Consider the following 19,952-nt stretch of genomic DNA (forward strand, 5'->3'; position numbering starts at 1 on the left):
GATTCTGGAAGCAAGACCCAGGCAGGCGCAGAGCGGGCCACCTCGAGAACTCCAGGACCCATAACGCCATGATGTCCTGCATCCGAGTGTCTCCGTGCGGCTAACAACACATTAGTAGCACCTCTGGTGTGCCAGGCACTGGGCAGAACCCCAAGGAGAGTGGGAGACCACCCACCCCGAGAACACACACCCACACTGAAATGACCAGACAGACACAAGAGGGAAACCAAGTACTCTGATTCACAATCCAACCTGGCTGAAGAGGTCGGTGAAGGCTTCAAGGGGACAGGGGCACACAAAGTCATTCTGCAATCAATGCAACCACATTTTCTAACACCTACTATGTGCAGAGCCCACACTAAGTCCCATGGGAGTTTCGAGATGGAAAAACAATCAATCTGAATGCAACAAACAATGGTGTTAGAGCTGTGATAGGACAGAAAGTGCCCAGAGGAAACACAAAAGAGCCACTAATACTGACTAGGGGCGGGGGGGGGGGCACATGAGGAGGGCAAGGGTATGATTTCACTGGAAAACATGCCTCAGTTTCCCATCTGTAAAATAAGTAATATTAGGACTGATCTCAGAGGGTCCTAGTGAGAAGTAAGATGATCTCCAGGAAACTTCTGAGACAGTGTCTGACACCCAGCGAGCATTCAGGCCGTGTGTCCACGAGTGTGGTGGTGGTGTTAGAGCCGGAGTTCAAAGGATGAGAAGGGGTCTGCTGAGTTAAGGAGGGGAAGTAAGAGCACAGGCCTTGGGGTGCATGCAGTGAACCCCCTGTGGGGCCAGAGTGTCTCTGTGTGAAGACTGGAGCAGGAAAGAGAGAGGGGAACAGCTCTGACCTGCTCTCTGGGGGGCTCTGTTCCACAGGCACAGGAGGGACGTGGCCCAGGCTAGGTAAGGGCAACGTGGAAGCTGTGGGGCCACAGAATGAAGGGGCCCTGGAGATGGAGCACAGCCCCCAAGGAGGAGGTTTCTCGGGGCTGGGGCAGGGCAGCTGCTCAGGAGGAGGCAGGGACACCAGGCAGCCAGGGAAGAAGAGCCAGCGCCATGGCGGCCACCTCAGTCTCTCCCCCAGTGACTAATAGCACACTATCCGTCCCGGATGACATTAATGCTTCCCGCCATCCATCTCCCACTCGTTAAATTACCATTTTATGGCCAAAATCTCTCTCCCATAATTGATAAAAATCTCCTTTTGATGTTCAGTATGATTGGGGGGGGGGATGTTTTTTTATTCTTCATTATGTTTTTAATATAAATGTATTTTTTATGGAGAGCTGCTGGGAAGCCCAGAGGAGGGGAATCACTCTCCCTTGCCCCCCAGTGCTCCCCACAGACAGCTTGGCGGCCACCAGCTCCTTCTGGTGGGCAGAATGCGCACACCGCAGCCGTCTCGGGGAACCAGAAGCCAGAACAAAGGTTGTGCTGAAGACCGAGGGAAGCAAATCTAAAAAGAGCCGAAGCCTTCCAGGCTGTCCCGAGCTCCAGAGCGCAGAGCAGCTGGGGTGGTGAAGGCTGAGCTGGCCTCAGCCAAGCCGCTACCCGTGTGCAAGGACAGGGGCAAGAGCTCCAGGGGACAGGGACGCCCAGGGGCTGGCACAGCATTGGGCAGAGAGCTACGCTCAGTCAGTGGGAGGAAGTAAGGGCAGAGAGAAGCTGGAACAACACTAGAAAGAAGGCAGCAAGGAATACAAGACAGAGGCATGTGTCACCGAGGAGGGGAAGTTTTCCGCAGGCACAGGTCCCCCAGGTAAAACTGGTTCCTCCAGCCCCTCTGCCCCAACCATGTCCCTTGCCCCAGTCCAACCCAGGGCATGTCTGTCCCCACATACGTCCACACCCAGCTCCTCCAAGGCAAGGGAGGCCAAGTCCAGCTGACAGCCTGCAAGGAAGAGGGCTGGGTCCTGAACACAGGACAGCCACCAACTCGTGACCCTGGGCACCCGTGGCTGTCCTCAACCCCTTGTCTGGGGAGTCAGCTCCAGGCACCAATAGCACAAAGCAGATGCTGCTGATGGCCTCAGGACAAGGCTATGGTTGACACGGCCAGGCTGAGCTGCCAGTACCACCCCCACCAAGGTGGGGGTCACAGGTAGGATTTAAGAAGCCCAGGGGTCAGGCTCCCAAGGCCCTGGAGGGGAGAGTCTTGACCAACAGATGAAATGCTGGGTACTGAGCAGGGAAGAGAAAGGAGAATTCTACTAGCAAAGCCGTATCAGGACAGAGAGCCGTACGAGCTCTCAGAGAACCTGGTTGAAGATCCAACCCTGCCATTTGCAGGCCTCTCCGAATCTGGGTTCCTCAGGCATATAAAGCATCCAGCATAACTCCAGGAGGGCAGCTAACATTGGCAGGCCATTTGCTCTCTGCCTACAGGCTCCACGTGCGCCACGTCTGTGAATTCATTTAACCCCCACAGTCAGGCTGTGGGGCATGTGCTGTCAGTATCCCCATTTTACAGGTGAGGAAAATGAGAGATGGAGAAGATAAGTAACCCACCCAAGGTCACACAGTCAATACATCGGCAAGCACTTTAGCTCCTACTCTCAACAGGAAACTCGGCTGTAGGGACCAAAGGTACAGATGGGCAGTCCTGACTGAGGGCCATGGGGGACCTGCATGGATACTGTTATGTGTCAACTTTGCGGAGCCATGGTGCCCGGACACTTGGTCAGACTTTATTCTAATGTCTCTGTAAGGATCTTTTTGAATAAGATTTACATTTAAGTCAGTAGACTTTGGGGGGGTCCTGGGTGGCTCAGTTGGTAAGCGTCCAATTCTTGGTTTTGGCTCAGGTCATGATCTCATGGGTCTTAAGAGTAAGCCCTGCATGGGGCTCTGCGCTCAGCAGGGAAACTGCCTGAAGATTCTTTCTCTCTGCCCCTCCCCCCACTCACATGCACGCGTACTCTCTCCCTCCAAAATGAATATATAAGTCCTTTTTAAAAAATCAGTAGACTTTGAGTAAAGCAGACTGTCCTCTGTAACATGGGTGGGTCTCATCCAATCAGTTGAAGGCTTGAATAGATCAAGACTGACCTCCTGGAGCAACAGGGAATTCTGCCAGCAGACAGCCTTTAGACTCAAACTGCAATTTCCACTCTTCCTGGACCTCCAGCCAGATGCCTCCCCACACACATCAAAGAAGCAAGACTTATCAACCTCCACAACTGCATAAGTCAATTCTTTAAACCAATCAATTTTTCTACTTATTACATACACACACACGCACACATACACACCCTATTGGCTCTGTTTCTCTGGAGAACCCTGACTAATAGAAGAAGGAAACCCAGCCCTGGCAGAGGTGCCACCTGCAGGAAGGGGTGCTCAGAGGGGGTGCCTTTCCCTGCTTGTCACACAGCTCTCCACGTACCAGCAGAGGTCTTGCGTGAAATGACAAGGATCAGCCCAGAGTTTGCCAACCCCTATCCATGGCCAGCCCCAAGGCCTCCATGGAAGCCCCTGCTCCAGTCTCTGTCCAGGGTCTGCACTGCCCCCACCGGATGCCCCCCCACCACCAGGAAGCCCTCACATGGGCCAGGCATTCTCCTGCCTCACCTGCCTGCGTTCTACTTCTGCTCTTGCCGGTCTCTTGCCAAGAGTGCCTTCTCTCTGCCACCCCTGCCAAGCTTAATAAATGACAGAGGTTCCTGGGAGAAGCGCTTCTTCATCACTTTCTTTTTGCTTATACCTTGAGCAAAGCAGGATAAGAATGTCACCTTCCACCTGTACCTATAGATTTGTAAGAAGCCACAAGGTATGCATTCTCCCACCTGATGCACAGTGGTTCCTTTCCATGTTCCATTGAACCCCCTGGCCAGATGGTCCATCAAGAACACGGATCTCCTGTGACACACAGCATGTGTCCCTGGGTACTATGGGAAGTTATAGAACAAGTTCAAGTCTAGATCCCCACCTTGTGGGAGCTCAGGGGTAAGAGAATGCTAAATCAAATTTCAAAGGGGTGCCTGGGGGGCCTAACAGGTTGAGCATCTGACTCTTGGTTTCAGCTCAGATCGTGATCTCAGGGTCTTGAGATCGAGCCCCATACTGGGCTCCATGTTCAGTGTGGAGTCTGCTCAAGAGTTTCTCTCCTTCTGCCCCCCCCCCACTATACATGCACACACACCCTCTCTCTAAAATAAATAAATAAATCCTTTTTTAAAAAAGAGTCAGAAATTAATAAAATACTGCAGTTTAAAAATAACACCGGGGCACCTGGCTGGCTCAGTCATTAGGCGTCTGCCTTCAGCTCGAGTCATGATCCCGGCCAGCATCCTGGGATCGAGCCCCACATCTGGCTCCCTGCTCCGCGGGAAGCCTGCTTCTCCCTCTCCTGCTTCCCCTGCTTGTGTTCCCTCTCTCACTGTCTCTGTCAAATAAATAAGTAAAGTCTTTAAATAAATAAATAAATAAATAAATGAAAACACCAACATGTTTCAGAGTACACAAGCCAAACCCCAACCCCCAAGACCAGTACAAGCAGTGCCCCTTAACAAAGGTGTTTCTGTGCATCACTCTGGCAGCTGATCTCATTTCCTTCCGTTTTTCAAACAACTTTAGAGCTGGAAAGAACCTTAATCTGATTCAAATATATTCCAAAACAAAAACAAAACTGGATCATTTATTGAAATATATTGTAATGAGACCAGATGTGTGTGTGTGTGTGTGAGTTAAGGAGAGGGTAGGAGAAGGGATGTGAGCATGTCCACAACCATGGATAACTGTAGCAGTGCCGCTGACAATTCTATCATGTCTTCCTAAGTCCCACTATAACTGCTTTCCCCAAGCTCTCCACCTACCTCAAACCTCCCACCTTCCCTTTTCTCCACCCGGAAAAGATGACCTCATCTCCCACCTTGCTAAGAAAATCTGGCTCCACTCCATCCTCCTTTGGTTGGGTCGCTCTCCAAGTTCTCCTCTCCCTTAGGCTCACATTATGAAAAAAGACATCTGAGGCCCTTCACAGTGTGACCTCAGCACAAACTTTGCAACCTCAGCTCCACTGTTCACCAAACTGAACCCCATATGCTAGTCAACAAGACCATTCACCATGCAATCTCTGTGCTTTATGTTCTCCAGTGCCTGTACACTTGCTTAGCCCATCTCATCCTCCAGAAGTCCCCTCCTCCAACCTCTACTTCCAATCCCCGCCATCCTTGAGAGCCTGAGTCAGATGCCATCTGCTTCAGACAGTCTCAATCCACCCAAATGTAACCTAACTCTCTCCCTGTCTGTCTGTCTGTGTCTCTCTCTCCTATAAACCAGGGGGCATTTACATGGCCAGCTACTACAGAGACTTGTACCTCCCAATGACCCCAGACTACAAAGGCTAGAATGAGGTCTTACCCATCCTCGGCTGCAAGCAAAGCTTCCAGCACTGCACCTTCCTCACTAAATACCAGCTACTTGGACAACAAAGAGAGAGAAGGAATGGAAAATGAAGGAACGGCTATCAAAACACAGAACTACAGGCTGATCATACCTGTAGGGGGCCTCTGAGGACTCTTGGCCCAGAAGAGGAATGTGTAAGGATGGGTTGGTGGTCAGAACCCTGCCATGTCCTCCAGCAGGGAGCCAAGAACTCCTGGGGACCAAGGCGGTCTATAGCCTCATGGATTAGGCCTGTGTGTTCCCCATTCAAGGCACAAAGGTGTCAGCCTGAGCTCCTTCCAAGGCATGAGCCATGACCAGGAGAAGAAAGAACTCAAGTCTCAGCCACCTGTCAGGGCTCCCCTCTGCTGGATGGAAAGGACCAAGTCTTCAGCCTTCTCCCCAGACGCTCAAGCTCCGGCGCCATCTGCTGGCTACAGGAAGCACTGCACCCACACCCCCAGTCCCAAGGGCAGTTAGGGGACCAAGGTGGAGACAATTCCCAACCCTGGGAATTTTAGAGTCACCAGAAATGACCCCACCTCCTAGAATTCGGGCTTCTAACTGCCTCCCAGAACCTGTCCTTCAGGACTTCAACCTAGCATTTAAAATAAAAGGAACAAAAAAAAAAAAAAAAAAAAAAAAAAGCAAGTTTCCGTCTGGTAATACTAGCTGAGAAACTTCCAAGACACAGAAAACAGTCAAAGTCCACCAAAGTCAACCACAGAAAGACGATTATCACATGATCTCTCTGATATGAGGAATTTGAGAGGCAGGGCAGGGAGTTGTGGGGGGTAAGGAAGGAAAAAATGAAACAAGATGGGATCGGGAGGGAGACAGACCACAAGAGACTCTTAATCTCACAAAACAAACTGAGAGTTGCTGGGGGGAGGTAGGTAGGGAGAGGGGGGTGGGGTTATGGACATTGGGGAGGGTGTGTGCTATGGTGAGTGCTGTGAAGTGTGTAAGCCTGATGATTCACAGACCTGTACCCCTGGGGCTAATAATACATTATACGTTAATAAAAGTAATTTTAAAAAGAAAAATGAAAGAAAACAGATTTCCAAATTATTTCTGCCAGAGAGAAAGCTCTGTTACATAGGAGACAAAGCACTGGCCTCGTAATCAGAAGATCCAAGGCCTTGTCCTGTCACTCACACCCTTCTCCCTTAGCTCAGTGGCCCCCACCCCACCCCCAACCCCACACAGCGCTATGCCAGGACAGTGCCCCTTTACTTACGCCCCCTCCCATGGACTGGCTGCTGTGCAAAGATTTGCACAGATTCAGAGTCACATGTAGATCATGGAGTTCAGAAGAGATGCAAACTCACTGTCATCTCCTGCACCGTGCTGGGGACACCCCGGGGGCCAGCCTCATCTGCCTGGGACAGGGACTGGTATGAGGACACTAATGACCCTGTAAGACCTCTGATGGTGGGAAGGTTCCTCAAGAGGCACAGATGCAATCAACCCGTGCAGCCCCAACACACCAGCCTCGAGCTCTCTCTGGCCACCCTCCCTGCTCTTTCGGCCTGAGATTTAGGGGCAGCTATGCAGACTTTGATCTCTAGGGGCCTTTGGAGCCCATCTAAGAACTTGAACCCAGCCAGCAGGTGGTGATACATGAAAGTCCCAATTTCCTGTAACCACATTCCTGAAACCAGGGATGAAACAGAGCTTTCCACAGAGGGCATTCCCAGGGCAGGCGTGGAGCCCACCACCAGTGGGATCCACTCAGACCTCTTCAAGGCAGGGCGAGCTGCTCCGTCAGTGTCACGGGAGAGGCGGGAGGAGGAGGGAAGTGCAAAGTGAGTGACTTTCCCCGCCCTCACACCCCCACATCCACCTACCCTGCTTCCCACACAGCCCCTTTCCCCTCCCTCCACCCACAGACTGAGAAAGTGTGTCACCAGGGAACAAATGCCATCTTCCCCAAGGGAGGAGGAGGAGGCAGGGGGAGAGGAAAGATTTCAATTGTGCGCCTGTGGGGGCCCCGGTAAGAAACCAGAGGCTGCCGAGCTTCCCAGCTGGGAAGAACGCCCCCTCAGAACCGTGACCTTGACATTAGCCTCCTTTCTCCGAGGGCTTGACACACCTGAGGGGCAGGAGCCACAGGCCACCAAGCTCAGGACCACACGGCCAGGGGAACTTAGAGAAGAGGACCTGAAGATCCAGATGAAATCTTTTGACCCCAAACATCCTTTGGCCAGCTGGGTGTGCCCACCACGGGGCTGACACCCCAAACTTCTCATCTCTCTTCACCCTGATTTACAGGGGTGCCACTGACCTGCTCTCGCCTCCTCCTCTGGCTCTCCACAGACAAGCCGGCCTCCAAGGGTTAATCTACTGCCTTTCTTCCCTTGCAGCCGCCCCCACTGAGCTGCCACACGCCAGCAATGATGCACTTCACACTGTTATTACAGTGATTTATTTAGTTTTAATTTGGGGGTGAATCTCGTGCTAGAGGAAGCGGGAGGCCAACGGTCTTGGCAAGAAGCAAAGCCACGCACAGGCCTGTGCCATGCTAATCCTGTCCCCTCCGCCGGTGTCCCTCCATCCTAACCCTGCTCCTCCTGGCCTGTGGCCTTGCTCCTGCCCTAAACTGGGAGGTTATCTCCTCTGCCTAAGCCTTTATCCCTCATCTGCAAAATCAAGTAAATAACAGTACCTACCTCCTACGTCTGCCGCGAGGACGAGGTGAGCTACTGCAGGGAACGCGGTACAGCTGTTCTCACGCAGTAAATACTAAATAACAGACAGATGCTATTGGGATTGAGCCCTATGAATCACATTACTTGGTAGAATAAAAGCAATCGCCTATCAACTATTTCAGAAGGTTCGAGTCATCTTTTTCACGGAGGGCCACAGAGGCGCCTTGTTAACCCCTTTGATTTCACTCCTGAGAGTTGCCAAGAAGTACATTTCCACTCTGGGGCGGAGCCCCAGCCCCCAGCAGTGACAGCACAGCAGCCCAGACCCCGGCCCTCCTGGGCCCGCAGCTACCTCCTTGCCCAGGTCCTCGCGGATGACCTGGCGGACCTCATGCATGCTGCTCTGTGGGGCCTGGCTGTGGAGCACCTTCAGGGTGCTGGTGTACTCCTCTGGCAGCAGGTAGTCCAAGGCTCCCAGGTGCTGGCCCACCTTGATGAAAGTGCCCCGGTTGGCACAGCAGAGCTCGCAGAGACGCCTGGCAGAACGGAGGTGCACCTGCAGGGAGAGAGGCCAGGGCCGGAAAGGTGTGAGTGCCCACTGTCCACTGGACATCGGTCCCTCCTCCGGCCCCCTCTGGAAAGCCCTGAGATTCACTCCCCAGAGCGAGTGAGCAAGTGCACACGCACACATGCACGCACACACACACACACAGCCCGTTTCACTCGCCTCCTGCCTCAATGCTCTCCTTCAACCTCAGCACCCAGGGCAGTCAATCCCAGCTTCAGCCTAAGGCTGGCCGCCCGCTCCCATGTTTCTGGTCATCTTCCCATTGAAACTCACCTGGCCCAGGAACCAGAGCATTCATTCAAGGCTTTTCACCAAATCTACTAATGATTCAGTTGAGGGCGCACGGAGTAAGTGTACATGCCACCCAAGCCTCAAACACATGAACAACACTACCTGCTTGGAGGTCTACAGTCTCTAAAACATGGTGGTTTGTATCATTTCTTTGAATCCCTACAGGAGCTCAGGGAGCCAGGTACTGGTATCTTTAAAAATAAAAAACCCAGGTGTTGTGCTTATGAAGAAATGCTAATAGAGGTCAAAGGAAGGTCTAGGAAATGCTCCAAACCTAGGGCTCTTTTAACTCAACAAACTTTTGCATGGATCTCCTCTTAAATGGAGTCTTACTCCATTTAAGTTACTCCATTAAAGTCTTACTGGGACTTTACAACTCTCAGGAGTCTTACTGGGAAATGTCAGAGGCATGGAGCACACAGCTAGGCCGGTCGCCTAGGACAGAGCAGGCTGCCTGATGCCCTCTGTCCTTCCAGAGGTAGGGGGTGGCCCCCTTGGGTCCTAGGCTGTGTATCCCCCGTTCTCACTCCAGTTCATTGCAGGGTCTTGGAACTGGGAGGGCCCATCCTTCCTGGCGCTACAGCTTCTGCTGCAGGATGGGGCCATGGGCTCAGACAGAAAGGAGCCCAGTGCCCTGTGGGAAGCTCTTCACCCCCAAAAAATCAACCAAGAGGGGAAATACCTAGATGGACTTGCACTCTCTTGAGTGTCACAGAAGATGCCAACATAAGCACGTACTGGAGACAATAAACCACCTGAAGAGTTAAGTAACTTCTGACAACAACAATGGAAGAAAACAGCTAAAGATCCCCTACAATGAGTTGCTAGGTGAGCCACACAGAAAACTGTTACTTCAGAAATTAAAATACCACCACAGCCCTCAAAAGCCTTGTCCCAGCAGCCAGGGAGCCCATTGGCCCCATCCTGCCACAGCCGACTGGATGCTCCCGCCTCCAGCCCTGGGAGCTGTCCTGAGGTTCCCCCGGCCCCCACAGCATCCACTCTAGGCTCTGCTGGACACCACCACCTCGCGCCCCAGTGCACTCTCAGGGGGCCTTATATGCACATGGCTCCTTCTCCCAGGGCAGAGTCCTCCAGCCTGGATGTGGGTACCTGGTCCAAACTGGGCCACGGAGAGCCTTTTTTCCCCGAGAGGACGACACAGGGAGAAGGAAATTAATCCTAAGAAATGAAGGGAGAGAGCATGTTCTTAGATGGGTCGAAGAATTATGGGAAAGGGGTAGATTCTCTTTAAAACTTTGCGGCTGGGGACTCAGGGGACCAGTGGCAGATGGCGGGAAATCAGTGCTACGGCCGGCCAAGGCCACGCTCAAGCCCTAGCTTTAAGGAAGCGAGAAAGAGGGCAAATGTGATCAAACACAGAACTGGGCATTTCCTCACAGAGCAAAGGCCCAGGCTGGTATGAACAAATGACTTTTTGGAGCTCAAATAATCATTGCCCAAATTCCAGCCCAGAAGAGGAGAGGCCATAGTCACTGGCAGAGTAAGAGGCAACAGACAGGCATCTACAACCCGTAAGTCCTGAGACACAGAGCGACGGCTGCCACGTCCAGCCCGACAGTCCCGGCCAGGCTGCGCTGGCACCAGCGGCCCTCTCCCCCAGGGAGGCACGCTCAGCCCCCACATCAGAATGCGCTGGAGTCAAGGCCACGCGGAATCAGAGGAGTGGAAGGTGTGGTGAGGATACGCCCCACTTTCCCCTCCCTGCCCAGGAAAGTCCTCCGCCACCATGTATTCACTGGGACTTCCAGCAGGCCAGGTTCCGTGCCCCCAGCACAGGGGAAGCCGTGACCCAGCCACCAGCACACGGAGAATGACTCCCAATACCAGGATCACACCGAGACCCACCGGAACTCAGGAGCAGGGAACAACGGGGCTGGAATCAGAGGCCGGGCTCAGCTCGGAAGAGGGCAAGTGGGTGTGTGCTGCTGGGCGCATGGCCTCCAAGCTCCAAATTCACCCCTCCCCGCCCTGCGCTGTGACCTCGGGGCTGCAGCCTGTTCTTTCTCCTTTATCAGATGGCTTCTTACTTGGCTTTGTCCACACTGAGGCCACAGCAGGGCAAGGAGGCTCTCTTCCCAGTGCCAGTGCGGCCTTTTAGCTCAGCAGCCAGCAGGCCAGTGGTTTCGGGATGCTCCCTCCAGTGGCCTTCCCAGACGGGCCCACCCTCACTAAATTCCCCACTACCAGGTGGGCTCCTGCAATGGACCGACTCTGGCCCAGGCTCTCCAGCACATGCTCTGACCAGGCCAGCAGCCTGCTCCCATGGACCGTGCCTTCCACTGTGCATCTCCTCACCACAGGGCAGACCTCCAACTCAGCCTTGCCGGAGGGAGACCTCGGCTGAGTTCTGCCCTTGCTCATTACCCCCAAGCCCCAGATAGGGTGGGTGCTTTATGAGCTTGCTACTTCTCCATCCATAGAATCTTCTTTTACTCCTTTGAGGAGTTAACGACCTTCTTTCTACTTTCACCAGTTAATAATCTTTTCTATTAGGTTTTCCCCACTTGAACCCTCTTGCACCGTTGGTGGGAACATGAACTGGTGCAGTCACTGCTGAAAACAGTATGGCAGTTCCTCAGCAAGTTATAAACAGAGCTGCCCTGCGATCCAGCAATCACACCAGTAGGTATTTACCCAAAGCATGCAAAAATACTAATTCAGACAGATACATGCATCCCGGTGTTTAATAGCAGCAGCATCTACGCTAGCCAAATTATGGAAAGAGCCCAAGTGCCAGTGACTGATGAATGAATAAAGAAGATGTGATACATATATGAATATATATATATATTTGTGTGTGTATGTATATATATATATGAATATTACTCAGCCACAAAAGAGAACAAAATCTTGCCATTTGCAACAACATGGATGGAGCTAGAGAGTATAATGCTAAGCAAAATAAATAAGTCAGTCAGAGAAAGACAAATACCATATGATCTCACTCATATGTGGACTTTAAGACACAAAAGAAATGAGCAAAGGGGAAAAAGAGAGAGAGAGAGGCAAACCAAGAAACACTCTTAACTACAGAGAACTGACAGGGTGCTGGTGGAGGGAGAGAGCAACAGGGGACCGGGATTAAGGAGCACATCTGCCGTGATGAGCACTGGAAGACTGATGGGAGTGCTAAGTCCCTGTATTGTACACCTAACTCCAATATTACACTCTATGTGAACAAACTGGAATTGAAATAAAAACTTTAATAAATAAATAGTCAATCAAGAAATAAAAGACTGGGGGTGCCTGGGTGGCTCCATGGGTTAAAGCCTCTGCCTTCGGCTCAGGTCATGATCCCAGGGTTCTGGGATCGAGCCCCGCATCAGACTCTCTGCTCCTCGGGGAGCCTGCTTCCTCCTCTCTCTCTCTGCCTGCCTCTCTGCCTACTTGTGATCTCTGTCTGTCAAATAAATAAATAAAATCTTTAAAAAAAAGAAAGAAAAGACTGGGTTCCATTCTACACATTTTAATACAGTGTGCATTCCGCAGTTTACTTACACGATGATCAGTGTAAAATAAGATCTCGGAAATTAAACAAATAAAATGGTTTCCCCCATCAGATTACTGGCGTGACTGGTCCCTGATGGATACACAGGATTGGTCCCTGAAATCCAATTTTAATAAATTGAGATAAAAAGAAGGGACTTCAGATCAAGAGGACAATACAGCAGCTTGTGTCTGCGAGCTGAAGACCAGCTCTACCATTTTCCTTAGACTCAATTCACATCTGTTTGTTTCTGCTGCTGGCAGCCCTCAGGAAGCACCAGACTAGAGGATGTTAGTGGAAAGATTTAAAAAAAAAAAAAAGAAGAAGAAGAAGAAGAGAAAACAAGCATCAGCCCCCTGGCCCTCACCAGCAGCTGGAGCCAGCCCTACGCGGGGTCTCTTGGCACAAAGTGATGGTCACCTTCAAGACAATGTGTGGACAATATGGGGAGCCCTCTCTGCTCACAGAAGCCCAGGAAAGCTGGTCGAGGCCCAACTCACCAGCCTCTTGGTACATCAGCCATAGGGGCACGGATCGTGTGTGTCCCCTGCACCCTCTGTGTACCTCAGGGCAAGCTGTGCATACGCCATTAATGTAGATTGATGACGACTCTGGGTTACACACTCACAAAACCACCACCCATGAAGCTGAGTCAGCATCTATGGCAAATGGCACCCACATTTCCAAAGTCACCTTCAACCAGCTTCTTTATAAATTGTGTGTGTGTGTGTCTCTCTCTCTCTCAAACACACACACACACACACACACACACACAGAAGTGAGGGATGCTGCCATTCACCAAAAACCAGTAAATGTTTGTTTTAAGACCAAATGACACAAATGCTGATCTCCAGGGTCCCTTTTCAGCTCCTGCTTCAAGGGCTTCACTGTTCTTCGGAAGCAGAAGACAGGTCCCACCATTCACCTCCTTAATCTGATCCCCTAAGGGGCTGTACCTGTTGATGGCAGGGACTATCCACAAGGATTTTACAGTTCTCTCCCCGCCAAGGGGCCTTTCCTTCGACAAGGAGTCTGCTTGATGAAAAGGCAAAGCTTCTGGAACCTTGGGACCTCAGCATTCCCCTGAATCTAATCCTGTATGCTACATAACTTCAGGCATTGCACTTACAACACAGGCCCCAGGAAGGACACGCAGGCAGGTGAAAGTTAGTGGTACCAGTTCTGTCCAGCAGAGCCTTCTGCATCTGCCCTGCCCAATAACATAGCAGCCACCAGCTACCAGTGGCCCCTGGACACTTGAAATGTTGGTGTGACAGAGGAACTGAGTTCTTCATTTTACTTAATTTTAAATAATTTAAATTTAAATCATCACATGTGGCTAGTGGCTACCATACTGGACAGCTCAGTCTTATAAATCAGTAACTATAATAAATAATCATTTACATAGTACCCTGTTTTTGTTTTGTTTTGTTTTAATTTATTTGACAGAGAGATCAGAAGCAGGCAGAGAGGGCGCCTGGGTGGCTCAGTGGGTTAAGCCGCTGCCTTCGGCTCAGGTCATGATCTCAGGGTCCTGGGATCGAGTCCCGCATCGGGCTCTCTGCTCAGCAGGGAGCCTGCTTCCTCCTCTCTCTCTCTCTGCCTGCCTCTCTGCCTACTTGTGATTTCTCTCTGTCAAATAAATAAATAAAATCTTTAAAAAAAAAAAAAAAAAAAAAAGAAGCAGGCAGAGAGGCAGGCAGAGAGAGAGAAGAGGAAGCAGCTCCCCACCGAGGAGAGAGCCCAATGCAGGACCCAATCCCAGGACCCCAAGATCATGACCCAAGCTGAAGGCAGAGGCTTAACCCACTGAGCCACCCAGGCGCCCTGTAGTGCCCTGTTTCAAGTACTATGCCTGAGCTACAATAAAAGCTAAAATATAAGTGGTTGTTACTGTTTTTAATCCTGCCTAATATCTCTGTAAAATAGATCTTAATATGTGTCTTTAAGGATGACAAAATAATCTCAAAGAGGTTCGGTGACATTCCAAAGGTCCCAGCATCAGCAACGGTGAGATGTTGGTGTGTTTAACCATGTGCCAGGGGCCAGGCATGAGCTGAATTTCTCTATGTATGCACACTGTGGGGACGCAAGCATTGTGGGGATGGTCTCCATGGGCAAGGAGCTTATTATAATCCAGACAGGGGGGTGGACGCGCGCCCATGAGCTGGAATCACCAATGGCAGGCGATAAAGGCAGCCGGGTATGACATGGGCTGGACAGAGCACCTGCCTGGTGCCAGGGTGGCCACGGAAACTGGATCAAGTGTATACAATTTGGAAGGCCAATGAATGCCATAGTCAGTCTTGAATACAACAAGAGTCATAAAACATAATGATTAATAGCATTGGCTTTGGAATCAAAAAGTCCTGGGTTCAAATTCTACTTTGCTACTTACTTGTCATAAAACCTTGCACAAGTTCATTCACTTTAGGGCTTCATTTTCCTCATCAGTAAAAGGAAGAGAACAGTGGAAACTGTCACTGGAATGATCCCATGAATCAAGCATAAACAAGAGCTCAGCACGGGATTCAACCCACAGTCAGTGCTCAATATATCAGTCAAAAAAGATGGCAGGTGGGGGGAGCCAATGTTCCTAGAAAAACGAAATTTAATAAAAAAAAAAAAAAAAAAAAGAACATTCCAGGCCCATCCACTCTCTATACTTTGTTCAGACTCACAAGTCTGGACCATAATCTAATAGAAACAATAGCTAATTTCATACTCTGTCATCTAAATGGCATACCATCCTTGCATAAGGAATGCAAATAGTAATAGAGCGTTATCCTACTAAATACACTGACCTTACGATCTCTGCCCCAAAGGCCCGCCTACTTCTTCTACTACCCTAACACTGACCACCCATCTGCTCACTGACCCAAGTGCCGCCTTTACCAAGCACCTGGTGTGACTGGCTGGCTGGGTGTGTGGCTGCAGCAGCCCCCACTACAGAGGCCTGACGTTCCCCCTTCTATCCCTGCCAAAACAGGGTAGGAACAGCTGGTGTGGTCTCCCGGCCCCTCCTCCAACTTCATTTTCACTCCCAGCTCAATAACTTGCCTTATGATTATCTCATTACCAATAACCTTGCTGTAATGAGTTTTAATCTGCCTCATATTAATTAAAAGCATTGTTATTAGCCAGCTTGGTTTGGGGCTTGAGAAGGGGGCAGTGAATAGCTAATAAGATCAACTCGGTGCTGATTAATTATTGGTTGGGAGGGATACAGCAAAGGCCCAAAGAGGGCAATTCCTGACTCATGTCTAAATACCCAGAAGCAGAAGCTTTGGCCTCCAAACTCAGCAGAAAGGTACCAAAGTCAGGCTGAATCAATAAGGCTCCCCATCAGAACTGGACCATAATCTCCAATGGGGTTTAGGGGGGTTTGTGACACAAAGAGGAAAGAGACAGACACACATTACCAACCACACATGATACAGGAAAAAAGAGAGAGAGAATGAAAGAGAAAGTAAGAGATAGACCTCAAAACAAAGATTTTTGATTAATTCTTCTAGTCAAAAAGTCAAGACCCAAAGGAAATGTAATGAAATATAAACAGTGGCATTTCTAGGCTGTGAGACCACAAGAGTATTTTTTCCTTCTCCATAGCTTTTTTCTATATTTTCCAAATTTCTTAAAGCTCACATGTATTGTGTCAATAGTGGGGAAGACATTTTTTTAACATCCCTCTTTCAATATCTTCTACAAACACACAAGTCCAGCTGATTTTTTTTTTTCAGATTTACAAAATAATGGTTGTTAAAAGACTGGACACCAGGCAGCAAAGGACAATGATTCTTGAGCAATGAGAAACAAACAAGGTGAACCCTGTGATAGTCCCACTTTACTGCATCAAGATTTCTAGGCCCAGTGTCAGGAAAGGGAATCCAGGAAGTGCCGGGAGAAATACCTGAGTTGAGGAGATGGAGCTGGAAGTCAAAAGACCGAAACAACTAGGCTCACAGGACAAAGTACTGTGAGAGGAGAGAGCTATACAAAGAAGGAGCAATGAAGATGTCTGGAGGATCCATCTCACATATTCAGTTCACACATGAGAAAACCATTTGAATCCAGAGAAAGAATAACCCAAAAAGACAAGAGTTAACAGTACTCAGTGCTCACATAGGACCTTCTCCACCAGCCAGACTGGAGAATCTTGTAATTATTGAGGCACTTGTTATAATACCCAGAAGGGGCTAGCCTCAGTAATGAAGAATATCCTAAACTAAATACTGCTCCATTCCCATCCAATGAATATTAAAAGAAAGGTCTGAAAAAGAATGAAACTGTTTCTGAACAAGTGTTTCTATGTGCCAAAACAAAGCTTAAGAGTATTTAGAATATAAAAATATTTAGAATATTTAGAATACAAAAAGTATTTAGAATACAAAAATTTCTGTGTGCCAAAACAAAGCTTAAGAGTATTTAGAATACAAAAAATACCTACCATACAAAAAAATAAAAGTGTACTATTTGGCACCTAATAAGAAATTACTAGGTATGCAAAGAAGCAGAATAATATGACACAAAATGAGAGGAAAACTAATTAATCAAAACCAACTCAGAACTAAAAATAATAATAATAAAATATAATTTTTAAAAACCCAGAAATGAAACCCATATTAGAATTATTACAGAAGAACATTAAAACCATCATTATAACTGCACTTCATATGTTCAAAAGTTAAGCAGAAACAAGAACAATATTTTTTTTAAAAAGAGAGTGAGACCCAAATGAAAATTCTTGAGATGAAACTATAATGTGAAATATAAAAAATACACTAGATGGGATTAATAGCAAATTAGACAATGTAGAAGAAAAGATTAGTGAACTTGAAGACTAGCAATAGAAACTCTTCCAAATGAAATACACACACAAAAAAAAAATTTTTTTAATGGAAAGAGATCAGTGATCTGTGTGACAAATTCAAGCAACCTAGAATTGCAAACTAGAACCTAGTAAACATGTAGTTGGGATCTCCAAAGGAATGGAGATAGGAGAGGGTAGAGAAAAAATATATAAAGAATAATGGCTGAAAATTTTTCAAATATGATTGAAATGATTTCAAAATTGATTGAATTTTCAAATATGATTTTTTAAAAAACTATAAACAGATCCAAGAATCTCAAAAAGCCCCAAGCATAAGAAACATGAAGGAAACTGCATAATTAAGTTATTCAAAATCAGTAATAAAGCGAAAAATCTTACAAGCATCCAGAGAAAAAATATACATCATGGAGAGAGGAACAAAGATAAAAATGACAGCAGATTTCTCGTGCCAACAACACAAGCAGAAGTTAATAGAGCAATGAGTAGAGCACTGAAAGCACTGAAAGAAAATTCCATACCCAGGAAAAACAGCTTTCAAAGGACACCTGGGTTGCTCAGTCGGTTAACGTTCTGATTCAGCTCAGGCCACGATCCCAGGTTCCTAGAATCAAGTCCCACACTAGGATCTCTGCTCAGTGGGAAACCTGCTTCTTCCTCCCCTCTCCCTGCTGCTCCCCCCACTTGTGCTTTCTCTCTGTCAAATAAATAAATAAAATATTTTTTTAAGTTGTTTAAAAAGATACAGAAAGGTAAAATGAAACTCTTTCAGGCATATAAAAGCTCACAGAACTCATCTCCCTGTACAACAAAAAAATGTTAAAGGATATCCTTCACATAGAAGGAAAAGGACATGGGAGAAAAATATGGAACTATATGAAAGAAGAGAGACTAGAAATAGTAACTTTATAGGTGAATATACAAGAATTTTCCTTATATTCTGTATTTCTTTAAAAGACAAGTGACTGCTTAAACAAAAATTATAACAAAGTAATGTGGAATTTATAACATATGCAAAAGCAAAATGTATTACATTAACAGCACAAAGGCTGGGAAGAAAGAAATGAAAGTATACTATTATAAGAATTTGTGAAATGGTATAGTGTCACTTAAATGCAGAATGTGACAAGTTAAAAATGTATGCTGTAAACTCACACAATCACTAAAATAACAAAAAAGCAACAAAGGAAATAAAAAAAGAACCATAAAAAATACTCAATGCAAAAGAAAGTATGAGAGGAAATAATAAATAAAGAGCTAATAGGACAAACAGGAAACAAATAACAAGATGAGATAAATCTAACCATAACAATAATCCTATTAAATATAAATGGTCTAAACACCCCAATTAAAAGCCAAAGATTGTCAATTTGGATAGAAAAGAAAGACTCCTGGGGCACATGGGTGGCTCAGTCAGTTAAACTCTGGATTTTAGCTCAGGACATCATCTCAGGGTTGTGAGATCAAGCCCCACATTGGACTCTGTGTTGGGTGTAGAGCCTGCTTAAGATTGTTTCTCTCCCTCCCCCTCTGCCCCTTCCCCTACTCATGCTTGCTCACTCTCCCTCACTCTCTCTCTAATAAATGCCAACACTAATTAAAATAAAGCTGGAATGGTGATATTCATATCAGACAAGAAAATTTCTATCCATTCTACCTAATTCTATCTAATTGGATTGTGTCACAGCTGAATTCCACCAAATATTTAAGCAGGAAATAATACCAAGTCCACTCAAACTCTTCCAGAAAACTGAAGACAGAATACTTCCCAACTCATTCTACAAGACCAGCATTACCCCCATATCAAAATCAGACATTAAATACAAGGGGGGATAAAAGCTACAAACCAATATTCATTGTGAAAATAGATATAAAAATTCTTCTTAAAAAATTTTAGCTAATCAAATCCAACAATTTAATAAAAGGCTCTATTCTCATTACATCCTATCAGGTGGTACACAATTTTGATTTGTCTCCCTACAGGCAATGTTAATTTGATCACTTCATTAAGATGGCTATCCACCTGCTTCCTCCCTTAAAAGTTACTTGCTTTCTTTTTATAATTAAGTATTGTGCAAGAAGAACTCCTGAATCTTATCAAACTCTCAATTTATTCATCTGTTTATTTTTGTCCATTTGGATTCATGGATTTCTACTTTTTTCAAGAGATCATAGTCCATTGCTATTATTGTTACCTCAACCTCCCTGAGGTATGTTGACCCACGATAAACTACACAGGTACCATCTGATACTTTTTTTTTTTTTTAAGATTTTATTTATTTAGGGCACCTGGGTGGCTCAGTTGGCTAAGCCACTGCCTTTGGCTCATGTCATGATCCTGGAGCCCCAGAATTGAGTCCTGCATTGGGCTCCCTGCTCTGCAGAAAGTCTGCTTTTTCCTCTGACCCTCCCTGCCTCTCATGCTCTCTCTGTCTCTCATCTTCTCTCTCTCTCTCTCTGAAATAAATAAATAAGTACATAATCTAAAAAAAAAAAAAAAAAAGAAAAGAAAAGAAAGAAAGGAATAAAGAAAAAAGGTTTTATTTTATTTATTTGACAGAGAGAGAGTGTGCACATGCACAAGCAGGGGGAGCAGCAAAGGGAGAGAGGGAGAAGCAGGCTTCCCACATAGCAGGAAGCCGGATGCAGGGCCCAATCCCAGAACCCCAGGACCATGACCTGAGCTGAAGGGAACACTTGACTGACTGAGCTACCTAGTCA

The 19,952-nt window shown here is 47.5% G+C and overlaps 1 protein-coding gene across 5 annotated transcripts in view; it reads right to left on the reverse strand.

Moving 5' to 3' along the window:
* Window positions 1-19,952, reverse strand: part of ADCK1 (aarF domain containing kinase 1) — a 122,524-nt gene that overhangs the window by 60,923 nt on the left and 41,649 nt on the right. For 4 of the 5 annotated variants that reach the window (XM_059182682.1, XM_059182686.1, XM_059182685.1 and 1 more), the window contains one exon: window positions 8,386-8,589. The exons of the other annotated variant lie outside the window; for it this stretch is intronic. In XM_059182682.1, coding sequence (XP_059038665.1) covers window positions 8,386-8,589 — 204 coding nt within the window. The remainder of the gene's footprint in view (window positions 1-8,385; window positions 8,590-19,952) is intronic. 5 annotated transcript variants of the gene reach the window in all.

Source organism: Mustela lutreola, chromosome 7 (genome assembly GCF_030435805.1).
Source record: "Mustela lutreola isolate mMusLut2 chromosome 7, mMusLut2.pri, whole genome shotgun sequence".
In the NCBI taxonomy this organism is placed as follows: Eukaryota; Metazoa; Chordata; class Mammalia; order Carnivora; family Mustelidae; genus Mustela; species Mustela lutreola.